At 33.9% G+C, this 20,658-nt stretch overlaps 1 protein-coding gene across 1 annotated transcript; it reads left to right on the forward strand.

Annotated features, from left to right (window-relative positions):
• The first annotated feature begins 15,286 nt into the window (after positions 1-15,286).
• Positions 15,287-19,729, forward strand: LOC129232617 (uncharacterized). Its single transcript, XM_054866749.1, has 3 exons — positions 15,287-15,372; positions 17,899-17,976; positions 19,493-19,729. Exons 1-3 carry the CDS (start codon positions 15,313-15,315, stop codon positions 19,727-19,729), a joined length of 375 nt encoding a protein of 124 aa, XP_054722724.1. The 5' UTR covers positions 15,287-15,312.
• Positions 19,730-20,658: the final 929 nt, after the last annotated feature.

Consider the following 20,658-nt stretch of genomic DNA (forward strand, 5'->3'; position numbering starts at 1 on the left):
AATAAAAGCTGAACAGCAAAAACAACATTAAAATCCCGATAGCAAAATGGGGGGAAAAAGTGCTATTACAACGTAGCAAAAAGCAACTCCGTTCGTTATCTGCGGCATGCGCGTTAAGGGGTTTCGGGCTGGTCATGGAATGGGTTAAAACAGGTCATGTCCTTGTGCATGTTTATTAGTTTTATTAAAATGCAAGACAACCAAAAACGAAAAAAAAAAATTCCAATCTTATTTTTGGGAAGTGTCAGTCTGATACTAGAAGGAGTTTAAGCTAAGGCGCATTACATTCAAATTGATTTTTCTCGAAAAGTAGTTTTTTGCAGATATGGCAGTGTTGTATTATGTGTGCGATGTATCATATTAAGAGAAAATTAGTACCGAATTAATATCCCAACAAATTCCGTGAAAGCTGTTTGTTTTGCGGGTCACGTTTTTATGAATTTAGGTTAAAAAAAAAAAAGGCGAGTTTGATAACAGAGTTGGTAACCTGGTTAAGAGCAATGTCGTGTCCGTTTTAAATTCATCTCAGTTAAAGGTTTTTTTTTTTTTTTTTTAAATCGAATTACTTAACTGTGACCCATCCACCAGCGCAAGAACAACAATATTTATAGCTATGTGTACTTTTGTACTGTATAATTGTGTGTATGCATACGATGATGTGTGTACGAAGTTTTGCTTTACGTTTTGTTTTCATCCTTTTACAATCGAGCATAGCTTTAGTTTGAATGCAAAAAAAAAAAAAGAAAAAACACTGTTTTCCAAAGATTTAGGTTTTACGTATAATAACCAAATGCGAAAAGAAAAATTGTAGCGCAACAGATGTTATTTCATTGTTGCATCAACGACACACCCAAGGCTGAACTGGATCGACTTTTCTTATCTGCCATTGAGACGAAACGATGATCGAGTTAAGCCTTGGACATAACTTGTCCACAGAAAGAACGAAATCGAACATTTTCATTCTGAAGCCGATAAAATAAGTTATAGGTCGCGTTGGAAGATCGCTCGTTCATCTTACGAAATTTGGAGAAGAATATTTACGTAAAGTAAGTCAATATATTTTTTTGGTCCTTTACCTACATTAGAATTTCTCGGTTTGAAAATAGTTTACCATAAATTGCATTATCTTCGTAATATCAAGCCTTTGCTTCATTTCCTAATCGATTTAAAGATTCGCATTCATGTTTTGCCCGTGACACAACTGTGAGAAATAATTCAGTTTATGAAATTGACTTAAAGAATTGGGCTGTTTAATGTCTTGATTTGTTGTGTATTATTGAACCTTTTAATGTTTTTAGATTTTTGTTACTTTTCCATGATAGAGACGTCATTTGGCTTGGTGACTTGCTTACTTTCTATGTTAGCTATGTTTAATTATTTCTGTTCAAAAAGTTCATCAAAATGCTGCAATGACACGTACTCATAAGAAAATTTAGATATCTTATTATAAAAATCAAAGATCTCTAAATTGGAAATTGAAGTTGTTAACTGTCGTCAACAGTGTAGTTCTTAGTTTGCAATAGCAATAGATAAATTAAAATCGCACAACATGAAAAAAAAAAACCTGCCAAGAGACGGACCTCTCACGGAAAAATAATGTTATTTGAAATTTTTTTCGGTGCCGGAGCAAGTAATGTGGTACTTCATTCATTTTGAATTTGTTAGGGTTAGGCGATTACCTTAACTAAGCGATTCCCATTAAGTTGTTCTGCCAGTTTCGACTGCATACCAGGGAACCCTTTCGAATCGGGTAATTATCGCTAAAGTAGGTTATCCCAGAATTTGAACTTATTACGTGCTGTCGAGTGGCGACAATGAAATGCTGTCAAACCACTATTGAAAGTTTCTGAACGCTTGACTTCGTTTGATTAGTCGCTAATGTTTTTTCAATCCTCCATTAACTTATTAATGGAGCTGCAATGCAAAATATAATTAGAAATGATCTCAAGGGAATATTTGTAGGAAGCCTTAAAACCTACCTTTTGTTATAAGAAAGATCTAAGAGTAATAATCTTATTAATTGTCGCCAAATTTAACAAAGTAATCACCGATGGACATATTTCAACAGCGGCGAAAATGACGAAGAATTTTTTGTCACGGTGTTTTTTGTGCTTTTAGAAAATTCGGACAGTGAGTGCGTTCGACGAGCACGACCGAGAGCGACCGGTTAGTTAATCACGTGACAACCAATGATCACGTGCTCCAATTAACCAATCAACTGCTTAGAATAATAACCGCTGCAGTAACCGTTTGATCATAGAACGACGCGGTTAGTAACTGGTTACTTACCGGTCGACCGGTGAGGTTCGTCGAACGCAACCATTGGTGGTAAATTGGCGGTACTTCTCCGTTGTTGGTACTTATTTGGCACATTTTTGGTCAGAACGTAATTTTTTTCATTGTTTTCAATGTCGCCGTCAAAGTTAAGTAGAAGTAATTTTTATGGCAATACAGTACAGTAATTTGGCAAATTTAGATTTTGAACAAAGCAAGCCATTAAACAAGACTAAAACATCAAAAAAAAAAAAAAAAAAAATGAAAAACAGTGTGCCAAATAATTAAATATTTACTTTAAAATCTTTAATTATCAGGCAAAATTTAAAAAAAAATTGTGAAATAAGGCAAAAGTTTGATAAAAATTCCTTGCTCAAAAGTTCTATTAAATCCTTAAGTTACTTGCGCCAAATAAATCGAGAAGATTAAAAACATTGAAAGATCCATTAAAATGTAAAATCAGCAGAAAAACAGGAGCCGTCACGGTAGAAACGTGAACGCTATTTTTCTTTCTTCGCCAAGAAAAGTACGTAAACAATGCGTCGTCAAACACGGTGTGGTGATGCATCCCACTCTCTCCAGAATATCTGCACTCCTTCATGTAATCGCGCTGCGAGCGCAGAGGAAAACAACTACTACTTCTTCCCGGCGAATGGAATGTTGTTGTTTTTACGGTTCCGACTGGGGGGGACGAGTGCCACGAAATGGCTTGTTTTCGCTGTATTGTTGTTGAAATAGTAAAGTTTATTTTTATAATAGGTGATATTTAATCAAGCCTCTGCTCACACGCAGACCACAACAATGGTGACCCGGTACTGAACTTTTAATAACGCAACGCGCATTCAGAATGACCGAAGATTCGAAAGTTCCGAAACACACTGTGCCGATTATTAATCATAACATGTCCGACGTTTGTGCCGTCAAAATTCCTGCTTATTACTTCACCGATCCAGCCAATGGACCTTTGAGTTTGGTACTCCAAAGCCAATTACAGACAGCAGAATAAAATTCAACTCTATAGTTTCGTTGGACTTAAGTTTTCAGCTAAAAATCAGAATCATTAGGGGCGGTTAGGTTGTGTAAACTGAACTGTGTTCAGAAGTGGAAATACACTCAAAAAAAAAACATTAACCCAGAAGGAAACGAGCGACCTTCACGAAACTGAAAATGCATGTGGCCTATATGAAGGTCGGGAAATAATTAAAAATTTGGAACACAAGAAGGTGTCCATCTTGGGAGCATGCATTTGGTCACAATTCGCAAGAGGTAAAATTATTAATCTCAAACTGAATTAAAGTCGACACTGCTAAGGAGACAGAAAATATCTTTCAGAAAACTCACATAAACTCAAATATTTAAGAATTTAAACTCCATGACATTGAAATATATTTTACTTGTAAATTAGAACTACCTTTCCTCAAAAGCGTAATCGCTGCATCATATGGCAACCGATCAATGTCGTCCGTTCGAATTCATTTGCGCAGTATATACAATACATGTTTTGCAATGCAGTACTGCCCTTTTAATCTAAAAATAAAATGAAATCGAATTGTTCTTGGGTGGGGGGGGGGGGATGCTCTTCCTTGGGAGCTTGGCTCACATATTCTATATATGTATCTAGCTATACGTAGTGTATGATGAGTGCATTAGAAAGTTAAGATGAGGCATTCCCCTAAAATGGTATCTTTAAAATGTATTTGTTGCTTTTTAGATGTCTGATCTTGCGTGGATGCAAAGAACTCCGGTTCGAGTCGTGATGTCCCACCCATCGCTTGAAATTGCCCTGTTGCGTCATACGATGGACAGAAATCTTCCGGCAGTCAGCAAGGAATGGAACAGTCAACAAAGGGTAAGTAAAACAGTGATTGCAAGTGACAATAGGAAAACTTTCCTGAGTGGGGGAAAATTTCACGGATTCTAGAACAGCAATTCTCAGCCTGTGGAATGCACCCTCTTTGGGGCGTAGTGCTTTTCTGTTAAAGGTTTTCATTTTGGCAATTTTAATTCATTTATCACTATTGCAAACAGAAACTATTTTAGTTGGTCACATTCAACAAGTGTTAAACTCCAGGATTGATATTTCTTGTAGATATTGCCAGTTGTTTTTTTGTCTCCAAGGCAGAAAGTGAGCGAGTCGCCAAACCTTCAGCGGAAAAGTACCGGAGGCGAGATCAAACTCGGATTGATAAAAATTACCAGGCTAAGATCCCACTGAGCTTGACCTACCCTCATCGAGTTTCCAAAATTTGTTGCCATCGATGAAAAGTAAAAGTTGTAAATAAAACGTAAAAGTGAGAATTTCTGCCTCTTTCACGCAAACTAATCAGAGTTGCCAGGGGATTAAAGGTGCCTAAAAAGGAGTAATTAAACCCTCATCGTGTTTCCAAAAATTGTTATCATAAATGAAGAGTAAAAGGTGGAAGTAAAACTTTTAAGAGAGGTTGCCTACCTTTTTCGGGTCCCTAAGCATGGTTGTCGGGGGATAAAAGGTTTTCAATGAGGGAGATGGTTCATCTCTCGTCGAGTTTCCGGAAATTGCTGGCATAAATGAAGAGTAAAAGCGGCAAATAAAACGCTAAAGTAAAGGTTGCTTTTTTTCGGTCCCTAATTAGGATTCTCGGGGGCTAGACGGTGTCGAAAACTAAGTAATTTACCCTCATCGAGTTTCCACTTGAGTTATATTTAAAAAATGTAAGTGAAAATATTACAAAACCAATAGTATAGGGTTGTCCAAGCAAAATAATTGAAACTTTGAATAGCGAAACAACCCGTCTTCTTCATGGGCGCCCATATGCAAAATTGTATGGGGGGGGGGGGGCTTAGATATTTTAATCATGATTTAGCAGGATATTTTCCTCATGGAAACAGATTTGGGGACAGATTCGAGTCATTAAAATTTGACTTTTTTAATAACTTTTTCATTAATTGCTGGGGAAGAAATGTTTTTACATTTTTGCAAAGAAAAGTACTAAAAGCAAGGAAGTTCACATTTCTAAGGGGGGGGGGGGGAGAGCCCCCTTTTGTCCCCCTATATGTGCGCCCTTGATGTTTTAAAATATTTCCAAGTCTTCTGCTAGTTTCTTCAATAGACATTTTTTTTCTTTTCTCTTACTTTCATACTTTTACTAAATGCTTATTCAATTTTTACTAAAATTGGAAATATCTTCCATTGTTACAATATTGTTTTATTACTACTTATTCTGAGTTAAAATTTTAACATTTCTTTTCACATTAAAAGATCATTTTCAGGAAGCAATGTTTATATGTTCTCTCGTTTAAGATTTATACAGTTTACGGTTTGTTTTTTGATTCATTATTAATTGAATATAATTATTTTACATTTATTCATAAATTAATTACCCTAATTGAATTTTAACTCAATGAGCAAAGCAAGCGCTTTTTTAAGTTTAAGTCACACTACTTTTGGCCAGATGAAAGGAAAATTTGAACTTACATTGGTGACAAAATCACAGAAGTAATGGGCCGGAAATATACGTCTTAAATGCATGAGCATTTGAAGAACAGTTAAAGACACTTTGAAAAACCTGAAGCCAAAAAAAAAAAGCACCACTTTCTTTCACATTTTTATCAAACAAATATAGTTCTTGTCCTGATAGCGGGTATTTAACTGGCTGTTGTTTTTCCAAATTGTTTTTCCAAAGATCTTGAAAAATAAATTGTTCAAAAACATAAGAGATGTCAACTGTAAATATACATCTTAACCAAATGATCTGTACTAGCAGAGCCTGCGGGTGCTGCTAGTACAAAATAAGGCCAAGTAAAGTAAGTAAAGCCACTAAAGTACGTAAACAGGGTTCGTACGCTCCTTCAAAACTCCTCCAATATTCCTTCATTTGTGAAATTTTTTTGAAGGGCCCTTCAAACTCTTTCATTTTAGTTTTAACTCCTTCAAAACTCCTTCTTTTTTAGTTCAAGACTACATAATCTTCCTCTATAACGGAAACTTAAAACACTTCGATTGACAACTAACTTCGTCACAAAGGCGATGTTAATGTAGTAATTTCGTGCATTTATTTTTTTCGATTTACAAATTGATAATAGTTAATTCATAAAAGTTGAAGATAAAATTTTATTAAATGACTAAGACATTTCATAAGTGCAGTAAAGCATGCTTAAATGGTGCTGGGCTGTTTTTTCAAGTTTTATGATTATTGTTTTTTGCTCCACCACACTCTCAGCAGCAAAAGTCAGGTTGTCTAGTTATTATTTAAATATTTAAAAATACATAAGTAGATGTATTATATTAAGTGATTGCGTTAAAAAAAAACAGTTGTTTAGTTAATTGCAGTTATGATATTGTAAAAAGGGTCATCCACAAGTGATGTCATGCCTTGAGGGGGAGACGGGCTCATAAAATTGTGACAAGGGGAAGAGAGAAGGTGACAGAAAGTGACATCACACAGTTATTGTAACAATATATTTGTAAAAAATATGACATGACAAGAGGAGCAGTTTGGGGTGAAGTGGTCAAATATATTGAAAAAAAGTGTGGCATCATTTAATAACACTCCATTAGTACTCCTTCAAAATCTCATTTTAATCCTTCAAAACTCCTCCAAAACTCCTTCATTTTATTTCTCAAATTCAGTATGAACCCTGGTAAAGTAATGCGCCATCGGACAATTGCGTCAGAAGTCTCTTTCTGCTTAGCATGAGGGAGGGTCCTATGAACAGGCTACAGTTTGACCACAGATTGTATGGAATTGGCAAACATCCAGTCAAGGCGACTCCATCTGAATGAGGGGGAAAATAAAAAATTGATGCACATGTTCCTCTCATTTGAATGAGACTCTGCTTAATTTAGAGGCTAACATACATCTGCAAAATCTGTGACATCTCTGAAAACTAATAGATGTTTCCATTTCCGCATGTTTGCCTTTCCATACAAACCGTGGTTAGACAGTACTTTCCCCCTATTCATGTTTGTACTGTTTTCGTTTGTAGCAGCTTGGTGCTGACCCTGCGGTACATACTAGCTCCACCCGCATGGATCTGCTCCTGCTGTAAGAATAAATGAAAAAGCGAATACACGAAGGAAAAAGCAAAAGAAAATGGTATGATTTTAAATCATAATTAGTAGTGATAAATCAATATCGTAACAGTTAAAGAACTTTCCATTTTAGTTACAGTTTATTTATCATTCATTAAAAGCATATAAGACAAAAGGAAAAATTACGAAATTCTTTGGCCGAACAGAAATTAGCAGAAGCTTTGAAAACATTTTAAAGTAGGAGGGAAGCTTTTCTTCCTTGCTTAAGACGCAAAATGATGCTTTTTTTTTTTTTCAAAAATTAACCTCTATAGAAAGAAGGTTGCAATAATTTACTTAATTTTCCAATAAAAAAAATCAGACGACTGTTTCTTAACAGATAAAATATTTCAGTTTAAATCATTTTCAAAAAAAAAAAAAATGTATCACAAAAATATGTATGTTTTTAAAAATATTTAAAACAGAAGAAAAAAAAAGTAATGAGCAATCACAGGAAGTTAAAAACGCAACCACAACAAACTACAAAAGTTATTTCCCGATTCAAAGACAAAAACTCCGTTTATCTTGAATTTTTTAATTTTATTCTCAAGCTTAATTATTTAAAATTGTTTGGCGTCGTTAAGGTAAGGTAATCTAATAGGTACCGACTCGTTGGGTCTCTTTATTTCTACACATTCACCTGTTTTCGATTTTTTTGTTATAAAGTGTACATTAAAATAGAAATTATTATTACCAACTTTTTGACAGGTTTAAATCGAGATATTTTTGATGACATTAAAAATCATTGATAGTTCCTTAAACTTTTTACTATAAAAGACGTGTGACAGAAAAGTTAAGTTTTTGGAGAATGTCCCATAACGAAAGAGTCATCAGACAATTTGTTTTATTTATGACAAACTGCTTTAAAACTAATTTTTGGTTCCTTGTATAGAAAAAGCTTTTTTCTTTACGTTGAAAAAAAAAAGTGTCACCTAATTCTCTTTTATTTCTAGGTCAAATATTCCTGCAGTTTTTTAAAAGATTTGGACTTAGAAGGATTTTCAGACCATTACGAACCACTTGATTTCGTAAGTAAAATGAACAATCATTATTTACAACCTGAAAATATTCTGTTAACTATTTTTAAGGTAATTGTTTAGAACTTTGGTTTTCTTTAAGAGATTCGTATAATTATCCTAATATTCGTAGAAACTTTGAACATTCTTCATCTTATGCAGAAAATTCCAAGCTTTCAAATGATCTAAAACACAAAAATTTGAAATAGTTCTCCCCATAAATTTTTGTGAAAAATGAGCTTAAAACTGAAGCAGAAAAAGAATAAAATTTAACTTTAAAAAAAAAACGCTTCTAGGTACACGCTCCTATTCTAAAACAATTTTTTTGTCAAACTTCATGAGAATCAACCGAACGGACTGGGCGCTATACGTGTCACAGAGATCAAGACGGGGATCAAAACTTTCAGCTTCATCATTAGTAAGGAAATATGGTTGGGAGAATTTCTAATCTAATAATATCTCCCCAATGTTTTCCTTTGATACTAGCAGAATGAGTTCTGAAATAAGACTAACAAACTATTTTTAACTTTCATGAAGTTTATTTAAACAATAATGTAAATAGTTAAAACACGCCGTAAATGATAAAAATAAATTCTAAGAACATAATCTCTCCACATGCTACTTTTGCATGAGATAACTAATACTGCAATGCAAACTGCATGACTATGGACTAAAAAGTTCGATGAAGTAAACCCATTGGGAAATAAGCTAACTCCAGCTCCTCATTTCCAATAAAGGGCTAGCGGCACGAACAAGCAAGTTCGAATATCGATCGAGCGACCGCCTACAACGACGAGAGATGATCAATGAGAGAGAACCAGGGTTGGCGAAAAAAACCGGTTTTTTGGTTTAAACCGAGTGTTTTTGGTTTAAATACTATTTGCGAGAAAAACAATTAATTTTCGGGAGGTAATTAAGGTTCCATGTAATTAACAGTTATTCAATAGTCACATTATACATAATTTCTTGATTAATTAAAGAGATTAGAACAAAATCTTGTAACTAAATTAAATAATTAAAATAGCTTTCTGCGGGGAAATATTGATTGAAATGTTTGACTTGATTAACATATTAGTATGCATGTATATATAGACCCTTTATGATACAAAATACTGGCTTTTTTGATTTCATCGAATGAAAGCCAGATTAGTTCTTTTTTTCTACCAGAATTAGACATTCTTTTTAAAACAATATGAGTAAGTAACTTTTCTAAACTGCACAGGTTAGCTAAGGCAAAGCAAATACCAAAATCCCAATGGCAATGAACAAAGGGGGGGTGTTGACTAAGAATTATCTGCACCCAATAGTCATAAAGCAGCATAGGTGTATAGCCAATCAAAATCTTTTGAGCACACAGAATCCAAAAAAAAAAAAAAAAAAAATCAATCCTTAGTAAATCTTAACTAATCATACAAATTAAGCATAATGATGGAAGTTGACTGAAATCTGCTTTATGGCACATATATGAAATAAAAAATATATTAATATTTTTTTTCAATTAAAGCTTGTAATACATTTTGAAGAAGCAACTTTGCAATTTTAGTATTTATCTCTGCAACTTAGCTAGGAACTTAGCATAAATGGAATTTTACATTTTTCAATATGTGTGGGGAAATCAATGTAAACCTGTAAAATGGATTTTTTTCGGCTTTAAAAAAAAACATTTTTTTAAAAAACTGCATGGTTTTTTAAAAAAAAACCCATTGGTTAAAACCATGGTTTAAACCAACGTGGTTTAAACCAAACAACCCTGGAGAGAACTAAAGCCGCAAGCAGTTGAAATATACCCCCCAGTCATTAGCATATCTGCTATCGTAAGCACACGTGCCATCAGATTCATTCTAGAAGCATCCATGTGACGTCATCCACAACGGAGTTCCCGTCACCGGTGGACGAAAGTGAAACAAACATTCGGTCGATTCGACCGACGTGAATGAGTGCTGATAAGAATCTTTTACCCCAGTCATGCAGAACGATTGGTACAGTGAAACCTGTGTAAGTTGACCACTTGGGGTGCAGTACTTAAGTGGTCAAATTAGACAGGTGGTCAACTTACAAAGGGTTTGTTATATGATTTTCAGCCAAATTTGGTGTATACATGTGGTCAACATAGACAGGTAATCAACTTACAAGGGTGGTCAACTTTACAGGTTTTACTGTAATACATTATAAGTAATGAAAAACATTCTTTTACTATTGGTGTTGTGAGGTGATGAGACGGGATTATTTACTGTTGTTATTAACAGGCATTTATGCCTAACAAATATAACAAGTGCGCGCGTGTATATCAATGAAAATATTTGCTAACAAAACAATGGGATGTTTCCTTCAGTAAAAAGTACTACTTTTAGTCACGGAAGTCGATAGAACGAGCCAAAAGAAATATGGGTAGATGAAATACTTTTGTTTTCAAAACGTTAAATGTTTTATTAATTTTTTTTAAATGTCCGATTTTGAAGATCAAGTGTGGTCTTAATGACGTCACTAATGGTGCACTTTGGCGCTACTCCGCTGGTGCACTAAAGTTTTAGGCTTGTTGTCTACCGCGTTTCCAGGTTATGATAATTGAGAGGCGAATTAAATATTGCGCTCTAGACTCGCTATCAACTATATCGTTGCTAGTACATGTGAGTAAAGAAGCGAATTAAATATTGCGCTCTGCGCTGAGGGCATCAGTGAATGGCATTTCATCACATGTGATGTCATATACAGAAGGGTAAAAAATGAAATTGCACAGTTTCAAATTATTAAAAATATTAAACCGTGTCAAATAATTTAAAAAAATGGTTAAGTCCTATGTTTTTAAGCATGCTCTTTCAGAAAAAAAAAAATACTTTTACAATTTTGGAAACAGCCCCATTGTCTTCCTAAAAGTTGATAAACTGATCTCCTTAATGACATAAATCTTGCAATTTTTTATTTATTTATTTATTTATAGGATGACTGCTCGAAAAGAATCAAAGCAGCGTTTAAAAAAATCTTCCGAAGAATTCCCACTAAAACAGCAGAAACAAAGAAAAAGTGCCCAAAGCCATCTCAGGTTAGTATGGTCAACGATCAAAACCTTCTAAGGGAAAATATTGTGTGAGAATCAAAGCTTTAAGCTCCAAACTTTTTTTGAATACTTCATTATTCTTTTTTTACTTGATTTGTAATGAGCCTTAGAGCTACATTCGCTTGAAGTATATTTAAGCGAATGACATTTGGAGTGTCAACTAATACTGCAACGATTGGTATACGTCGGGTTCTGGAAGAGTCAAATTAAGACAAATTTTAATATATTGACAGGGTGATTTTCAATACGATTGACAGTGTGATATCCTGCCTTCATCCGTTCATTTTTATGTGGATAAACTTATTTTTTTGGCATTGCAAAAGCATGTAGTGAGGCATCGTTTTACATCCGATGCATTTCATACAATGCGTTTTTTCATGATCGTGGATTAAGAAGCCGCTTCTATCGCTTCAGTTAGCTGCTGACAGAAATTCCTGAGTAGAAAATTCAAATTTCCTAAATCTTTTTTGTACGTTTTCAAGCAGCGTTTTTACTTCTTGTGCAGTGAAAAAGGAAGTGTAATTTGTTAGCTACACATAGTGGGTGTGCACGGAAATTTTGGGGCCCTTCACAAGTGACTTTTCCGGGCCCCCCTCCGTATTGTTTACCCCTATATTTCATCTACGGGAGGGAGGGGGAGAAGAGACACTTCATGGCCCTAGTCTAGAGGGGGCCCAATGTTTTTAAAACTAGTTGTGAAATATACGGGTAAATAATATGGAGGGGGGCCCGGAAAAGTCGTTTGTGATGGGCCCCGAAATTTCCGTGCAAGCACCTGATTTCACCCCAGTTTTGAAAATATTGGGCCCCCTTCAGGCTTGGGCCCGGGCCAACGGGTGTCCCTTCTCCACCCTTGTGCACGCCCCTGGTTACACACAGCCTCCAATAGATTTTACCGAACTGCTCATCCAAAAGTTTAAAATTTCAACGCAGTTTATGTCCTCATATGCAACTCCCCAGGGATATAAATATTTTTTACGTGCAAAATGTTTCTTTATCGCTGTCAGCAGCCGTGTTACAGAACGCTTACTTGTATCTTCTCAGAATGTGTAAGTTTAAAAATAGAAATATGTATTCCTCATATGTTGTATATTGATTACCATTTATTTTGTAATATTCTTTCAAGTATAGAAATACACAATCAGGCAGTACTGTATTTTTTGTTAAGGAAACAAGAGACCTAATTAAATTTTCCAAAATACCGTTAGAATTTTTTCAAGCGAAGAATTCTTCTATAAATCTCAATTGTGTAAGTGCTCACTGGTGTTACTTTTGACAGGTAGCAGTCATGAGAAGGGAGTAGCGTTCATGATAAAAGAGACCCAAATAATTGAGTGGATCCATAGTTATGGATAGTGTATTACCTTTAACTCATACCTTTATCGAAGAGATATATTTTTTTCACACATATGCATATATAAATTCTCATTTAATAAAAATTGAAGAGAGAACTGAACACTTACACAAAGCTAATGTTCGAAAAGATGAAATTTGTTTGCTTTGATTAAGAAAGACTTAATTCTCAAGATATGGGCTTAAAATAACTACATATTTTACAAGACTCATTGCCAAAACTCTACAATAAATAATTTAATGAGTCCATCTCTCATGAGTTACTTTGGCTAAAGTCAGGAGGATGAAATGGGGCGGATTTTGTCTATTTTTTAAAATGATGCCATTTGCAAACCCATAAACTTTTTTATGTACTTTTTTCAAAATTTCTTCTTTACATCTGATTCTTCCCCTTTAATTTAAGCTGCTTCTCATTGAAATTTGTTGTCATTGACAATCTGAAAATTGCAATTAAAGTATCTGACCCATTCCACCCCACGGTGGGGTGAAATGGGTTTTAATGGGGTGAAATGGGTCATTGCAATAGAAACATACAATAACTAAGAAATTATTACCCAAACACGTACAATAGCTGAGAGAAATTGTTTCCAAAGAACCATTTATTTTAACATATTCAACACCAAAATATTTTGAACTAAAACTCAAAAATATAATGTCCGCTACAATCGAATTCTGCTCATTCAATGTCTTCAGAATTTGACATCTAGAAACAATGTCTGTATCTTCCTACTCAGGAAAGATGTAGTATTTGCCTGAGTTGGCTTTTTGTAGAAAATTTACGCTGTTGTAATCTTGGTCATTAACTTTATGTCAAGTGATCAACAAATTCTTTTGATGATTTCTTGCCCGTGTATTAGAAAAGAACCCACTTCCCAGGTGTTGATTCTTGCATAAGAAACTCAGACATTTCTTCATCCAAGAGTTGGGTTTCGTTCGGTTGCTGCTTTTTAGAAGATGTCCAGGCTCTTGCTTTCGTGAGCAATTCTTGCTTTCTCTTACATAAGTGGCATGCCGATCTTTTTTCAAAATTCCTGGCTCACTCTATGCCAAGAGTGTCACAATTGCATTTTTCAGAATTAGTCTTTATAAATACCTTAGCAACCATAATTGTATCTTTCTATCAAATGGGGAATCGCACTTTGTAGAGCTGAAGCAATACATTTTTCTTCTTCACTTAGCGTTGTACGTCTAACCAACCTTTTCGACTTTGTGCGCCGGAGACCCATCTCCTCGATGTTTCTCTTGGCATATTATATTTCCTTGCAGCTGCAGGAATTGCTAAATCACCTTCAACTTAAAATTAGTGCAGCCTCTAAATCATAGTCTTAATTTTTCTTTTCCCTTTTTCTTACATACACCTCAGGCATTTTCATTGAATAAATAAAAAATTTGAATTAGGAAAGAGTAGGTAGGTAATAAGTTGTAAATATGGATGGCAAGTTTAGCTTTTGAATTCTACACATTAATAATATGTACTTTATTTTTGTTACATGTAAAAATCTTCTAAATTTCCGTTTAAGACCTATTTATGGATTTTGAAAGTTAATTTACTCTCATTATGAATTAAAATTCGCTAAGCCTAATTATGCCCCATTTCACCCCACCACATGAAAATAGCAACAAAAAAAGAAATAATTGATGCTTTTTCTACCTGTTGTTTGCAAATTGTAGATGAAAGTCTGTTCTAACTGATAACGCTTGAGAATTTCAAGAGAAATGTATAGCAAGATTTTAAGAAGTTTGTCAGGCTTCCTAAAAATTCACATGTGACTTGAGAAACAAAATGTCAGTGTAATGCTCCCAGCAATTTACACAGAAACTTTTAAAAAATCAGAATTATAGCCAAAAAGCCCCTCATAACTTGTGTGAAGTTTGAGAAAAATTCAGCCAGACCAAAAATTTTTATTAATAAAAATACATTACATGACCCGTTTCACCCCACCTGACCCTAACATTTGTATTAATAAAAATTTTCTTACATTTTTAAAAATTGGTTTCAATACTGATTTTTTTTTTTTTTTTGCTATTCATGCTCATTGCAATAAAAACATTTAGTGTTTTATTTAATGTGTTTGTATTGTAAACTTTGCCCTTTATTTAGGAAACAAAGTAACACTCATGAGAAAAACATTTTAAAAACACTTAAAATGTCTCAAATAAATAAATATTTATATTTTGACTTGAAACTCAGTATTTAAGATAGTTTAATCCAGATTTGTTCGATTATTTATTCTTTGAAAATAAATTACAGATTAGTTCGGTTATTCCTAGGAACGTTTTCATGTTTATAACAACAAATTTTTTCAAATTGTGTCGAACCCAATGTGCCAACGCATTTGAAAATCAGCCAACTAGCTTTGGAATGATTAAGATAGGAATTAGCCTCATTTAAAACTCCTCCATCCGTTGTCTTCTAGCTCTGTTGCTGCCCACAAGTCTTCAGAAAACTCCGAAAGATATGTAAAGACATCAGAGATTATTTTAAATACAGAAAGCCTGTCGACCTTTTCACATCAGAGGAAATATTACGACAAGTGAGGGAAGAATCGGGAATAAGAACAAGAATGGAACCCTGGAAAGAAAGCAAGTCAGACCTGACGGATGACAGCGAATCTTCGCAAAGCGTAAGTGAAGTCCAAGTGTTGTGTGGGGAAAAACATTATCTAATTCTGCTTTTTGTAAATCAATCGCCTGCTGTGTTTTACATATATTATTTTGCCATTTAGTATCGTCTAAAACATTCCCATTTCTTTGTATTTTTATTTATCGTCAACACATTATACTCCTTTTTGTTTTTGATTTTTTGTAATGGCAACGAAAAAAGAAATGAGAATGCAAATATGATATTAAATGGTAAACTTATTGTTATTGATATTTTAAATATTATAATTGAGACCCACTAATATACGGTGCAGTATTTATTTGCTCAATATTAAGCTTATTTGTATTTCAAATGCTTTGTACAATTAGTCAAGTGCAGGGGTCGAAGTAGTCCTATATATCCTATATTTTCAAGAAAAGCATCAAAATCGTCCTATATTTTTGAAAAATCTCTTACATTTCCTATATTCCTGTTTTTTGTTGTTGTTGAACCAGGAGGACATTAATTCTACAAATTTTGGTGCATGGTGCACTAAAGGAAAAGATGATTTTACCGCTTTTTGCCATTTTTGCAACTGTTCAGTGCCCATAAGCAATAGTGGATTTTCGCGATTCAGGCAGCATGCTAAAACATTCAAGCATAAAAAAGACTCTGAAAAACGTCTAGAGGATCCTTCTCAAGCTCTGTTTGTTCTTAATACAAGTGTTAAAGGGTTCAGTTTAGATATAAAATCAAAGAACAGTGGAATTAGTACTTGGGTCATGAGTGAGGAAGAAAAAATAAAAATTTTCTTTTTTCAAATTTTAATTATTTCGTCTATAAAGTACACTTTTTTTTTTCAAAAATCATTCTTTCAACTACAGGAAAGTCATTTCAGATGTAAGGAATAATTTTATTTGAGTTTTTTTTTAAACAAAATCATTGATAGGAATAAATAAATAATATATGATATGTATTATTTCTTTTTTCATAGGAAAATTATTCATATAATGTATCCTATATTTGACCTATATTTTTTTTGGAAAATGTCCTATATGTGACAAGTCGGTCACTTCTACCCCCGCAAGTGCGTGCGGGGCAAAGTGGATCGGGCAGAGGGAAATACAGTCCATTTCATTTACTTATTCAATCTTTTTGAAAATCATTTACACATTAGAAAATTTATTGTTCCACTCAAATTCTTTCATTTAAAAATCTCCTTATTTGTTTATTCATTCACTTATTTTCTTCTTCATCCGCTATTTTATGCAAACATTTAATTTTTTTCATGTATTTCCTTATTTATGTATTTATTTATTCATTTATTGTTTCATTTTTGAACAATTGCTTATTGCTTTCATTTTACCTTTTCTTTTTTTTTTTTTGATGTCCTATGATTTTATCCCCCCCCCCCCCCCCGCCTCCTACTGCAGCACCACCGTCGACCGGATCCTCACGATGCTGCTCCTAGATCGAAAACCGTCTCCGGGTTGCGTAAATATCCTACAGACACACGCATACATACACACACCTACACTGTACACACATACATACACACACGCACGCACACATACATACACCCACTCTTGCCTGCACACAGACACAAATACACATACATACATACACACACACACATAAACACACACACACTCGTGATTGCGAAAGGCATAATTTGAATTCAAGATGTCAAAATTCAAATTAATTGTTTTCCCCCTTTCTTCATTCATTCTTTTTACTCATTTATTCTATCAAAAATAGCTTTCGCGATCAAATAAAAAGTAATTAATTTTTCACTTTTCCCCATGAACAAAAAGAAGGGAAACATTTCCACCTCTTTTTAAAGGTGCAAGTTTGCTGTCAAAAATAAAAAATAATGTTTTAGTGTAAATTTTATTACAAAATATAGTGTTCTTTCTTGATGTACAGTTTTTTTTTAAACAAATTTCTAATTTGTTAATTTTGAAAAAAGTGATCTTAACCATTTCACTTTGCCCCACATTCCCCTACAGTGTTTTTTTTTTTTTTTTTTTGAATAGGACTTCCAATCTTACCTTCTTAGGCGGTGAAAAGGGTTGAGCAATTAATATTAAAAAAAACAGCATTTGAAAAACCTTTTAAAAATCCAGCGTCCAGCCCCTGGGCTCATTTGAATTTTGATGTCTTGAGTTTTTAAATTATGCTTTTCTCAATCACAAACTAATAAGTATCGACTTGTTGGGTGTCTTTACACATGCACCTGTTTTGGATTTTTTTGTTATAAAGTGTTTGTTAAAATAGAATTTATTATTACAAACTTTTTGTTAGGTTTAAATCGAGATATTTTTGATGACATTAAAAATAATTTGATAGATGAATTACCCTTACAGATGAATGACCCTTATACTTTTTCCTATAAAAGACGTGTGACAGAAAAGTTAGTTTTTGGAGAATGACCCATAACGAAAGAGTCATCAGACAATTTGTTTTATTTATGACAAACTGCTTTAAAACTTTCTTGGTTCCTTGTATAGAAAAAGTTTTTTTTATTTACGTTGAAAAAAAAAGTCGCCTAATTCCCTTTTATTTCTAGGTCAAATATTCCTGCAGTCACTTCAAAAATCAAGACACAGAAGACATATTTGACCGCGACTACAAGCCACCTGTTTTCGTAAGTAAAATCAACGATCATTATTTTCAACCTGAAAATATTCTGTGACCTATTTTTAAGCTCTAATAATATCCTTAAAAGTTGCCTCTGGATTCGTTTTATCTGTTTCAAACTGTAACTAAAGTCTTTCTAGCTTCAAAATAAAGTTTGATTGTAAAAAAGAAATTCTAAAATCTTATCGTACGTTGCGATCAATTCAGCGCGTTTCATTTCAAAACAGGTTTAGCAGTGATCGTTCGGTTTTATGATGTTATTTACCTGACATTTTGCTGAACAGGAGCTGCTGTCCTCGTTTTATTCAGTCAATGACGAACGACAACCGGTCGAACGATAATAACGCTGATTTATTTTTGAGCTATCACATGTCAACACATTTAAAATCAAAAAGAATGTTCCGGAAATTGGTTCGTTTTTTATTGAATTAGTAAGAAAAAATCAGTTCAATTTATCTAATTTGAACATCAATCGTAACTATAAACTCATGAGCACGCTATCTAAATACCTGTATTTTGTCACTGACAGAACGTTCGATAAGGTAACTATGATTTTATCCCAGCAAAATAAATAGGTTATTTACGCATAGATTCATAAAAGAATGCAATGGAGGATGGTTTAGTACATACAAAGCCCAAGCGGCCCATCGCCTGACCCAATCGAACCCAGTTATTTGATGATAAGCGCTCGAGGCTTTGGTGTTTTTTTACTGCACAGCGCTCACGTTTACTGTAAGAGTGGCAATATAAATGATGTATTCAGTAAATTACCGCCCACTAGCCAGGGCTAAAGCAGAAATACATGAAATACACCGCCAGCTCAATCATTTCCAGCCGAGGACTGCGGTTTCGTGCTTATTGGCACTCATCAGCCCGGCATAGGAAAGTGACTGAGCTGGAGATGGAAAACCTCTTATGGAAGCCAAGAGGGCCAAACAAACTGGTAGCTAATACAGAATTAGCACAAACCAGACGAGTGACCGAAGCAATGGTTCGGTTCAACTCGAAAATTGATGGCAAGGCATGGTATATTCAGTAAATTACCGCCCACTAGCCAGGTAATTTACTGAATATACCATGAGCTGGCGGTGTATTTCATGTATTTCTGCTTTAGCCCTGGCTAGTGGGCGGTAATTTACTGAATATACCATGAGCTGGTGGTGTATTTCATGTATTTCTGCTTTAGCACTGGCTAGTGGGGCGGTAATTTATTGAATATACCATGCCTTGCCATCAATTTTCGAGTTGAACTGAACCATTGCTTCGGTCACTCGGCTGGTCTGTGCTAATTCTACATTAGCTACCAGTTTGTTTGGCCCTCTTGGCTTCCATAAGAGGTTTTCCATCTCCAGCTCAGTCACTTTCCTATGCCGGGCTGATGAGTGCTAATAAGCACGAAACTGCAGTCCTCGGATGGAAATGGCTGAGCTGGCGGTGTATTTCAAATATAAATGATGCTTTACTATATGTAGATCCATCTAAGAGGATAAAACATTTATTTATGTCAAAATGTTTTTATACAGGAATTTATTGATGGTGAAAGGAATTCAACTACGTCTCTGCCCCTGTTCATCATAGACCGACTTCCTGAAGATTGCAATCCTGAACCAAGCTTCGAAAGTTCAAGAGACAGATTATGCAAATCTCTACCGAATTTGAATCGCCTTACAGAAGAAGAAGAACAAAGACCAAGCCTGCCTGAAGGTAAAAGTGTTGCTGATGTAAAACTAAATGGTCCCAGAGAAGGCAAGTCAGTTTAACTTATTTTTCATTGAAGTATGGATTAATAATTTAAAAAAAAAATAGTTCAACATTTAGTAAAATCATCAAGTAAGCTTAAAATGCAACGTGAATTAAAATGTGCGGATTTAATGTTTTTTAAAAACGTAAATCTGGTTAAAAATATAAAGTCAAAGCTGTAAACTCCCTACGATTAAGTTTCCTTTGAATCAGGTAGTGATCAATAGTTGCTTTATTTATTTTTTTTAATGAAAGAAGGATAAACAAAACTTAACTCGTGTTTCTGAAGTTAACTAAGAACCAAGATCAAGTCTACCAAAAGATAAACTTTTATTAGCTGATAAACTGTTAATCTATAATTAAATTATCGCAGAGACTGATCTTAACTCAAGTCAGTTTCACTTCTTTTTTTCATTCAAGTAAGGATTAATAATTTTAAAAAATAGTTGTTCATTAAGTAAAATCATCATATAAACTTAAAATGTAACGTGATTTAAAATGTACAGATTTATTCTGTTTTTAAAATATGAAACCTGTTTAAAATACGATTAAGTTTTGTTCTAATAAGTTAGTGAGCGTTACTTGCTTTTTTTTTTCAATAAAGGAAGGATAAATATTAAAACTTGACCCGTGTTTCTGAAGTTAACAAAGAACTACGATCAAGTCTACCAGAAGATTAAGTTTTATAGGCTGATAAAATACTAACCCATAGTTAAATTGTCGCAAAGACTAATCACAATTGAAAAAAAAAAAGTAAAAGTCAGTTTAACTTTTTTTTCATTAAAGTAAGAATTAATAAGCTAAAAAAATAGTTCAATATAAAGTAAATCATCAAGTTCAGTTAAAATTTAAAACATGCAGATTTAATCTTTTTTAAAAACGTGAAACCTGTAAACTCCCTACGATTAAGTTTCGTTTGAATAAGGTAGTGATCAATAGTTGCTTTATT

This window comes from Uloborus diversus, unplaced genomic scaffold (genome assembly GCF_026930045.1).
Source record: "Uloborus diversus isolate 005 unplaced genomic scaffold, Udiv.v.3.1 scaffold_13, whole genome shotgun sequence".
NCBI lineage: Eukaryota > Metazoa > Arthropoda > Arachnida > Araneae > Uloboridae > Uloborus > Uloborus diversus.

What these genes read in the sequence shown, in the direction of transcription:
- LOC129232617 (XM_054866749.1), top strand. Translation starts at nt 15,313, where the DNA reads ATGGAACCCTGGAAAGAAAGCAAGTCAGACCTGACGGATGACAGCGAA. An exon ending in ACAGCGAATCTTCGCAAAGC is followed by an intron (nt 15,373 to 17,898) that starts GTAAGTGAAGTC and finishes TTTTATTTCTAG; the next exon opens with GTCAAATATTCCTGCAGTCA. An exon ending in ACTACAAGCCACCTGTTTTC is followed by an intron (nt 17,977 to 19,492) that starts GTAAGTAAAATC and finishes GTTTTTATACAG; the next exon opens with GAATTTATTGATGGTGAAAG.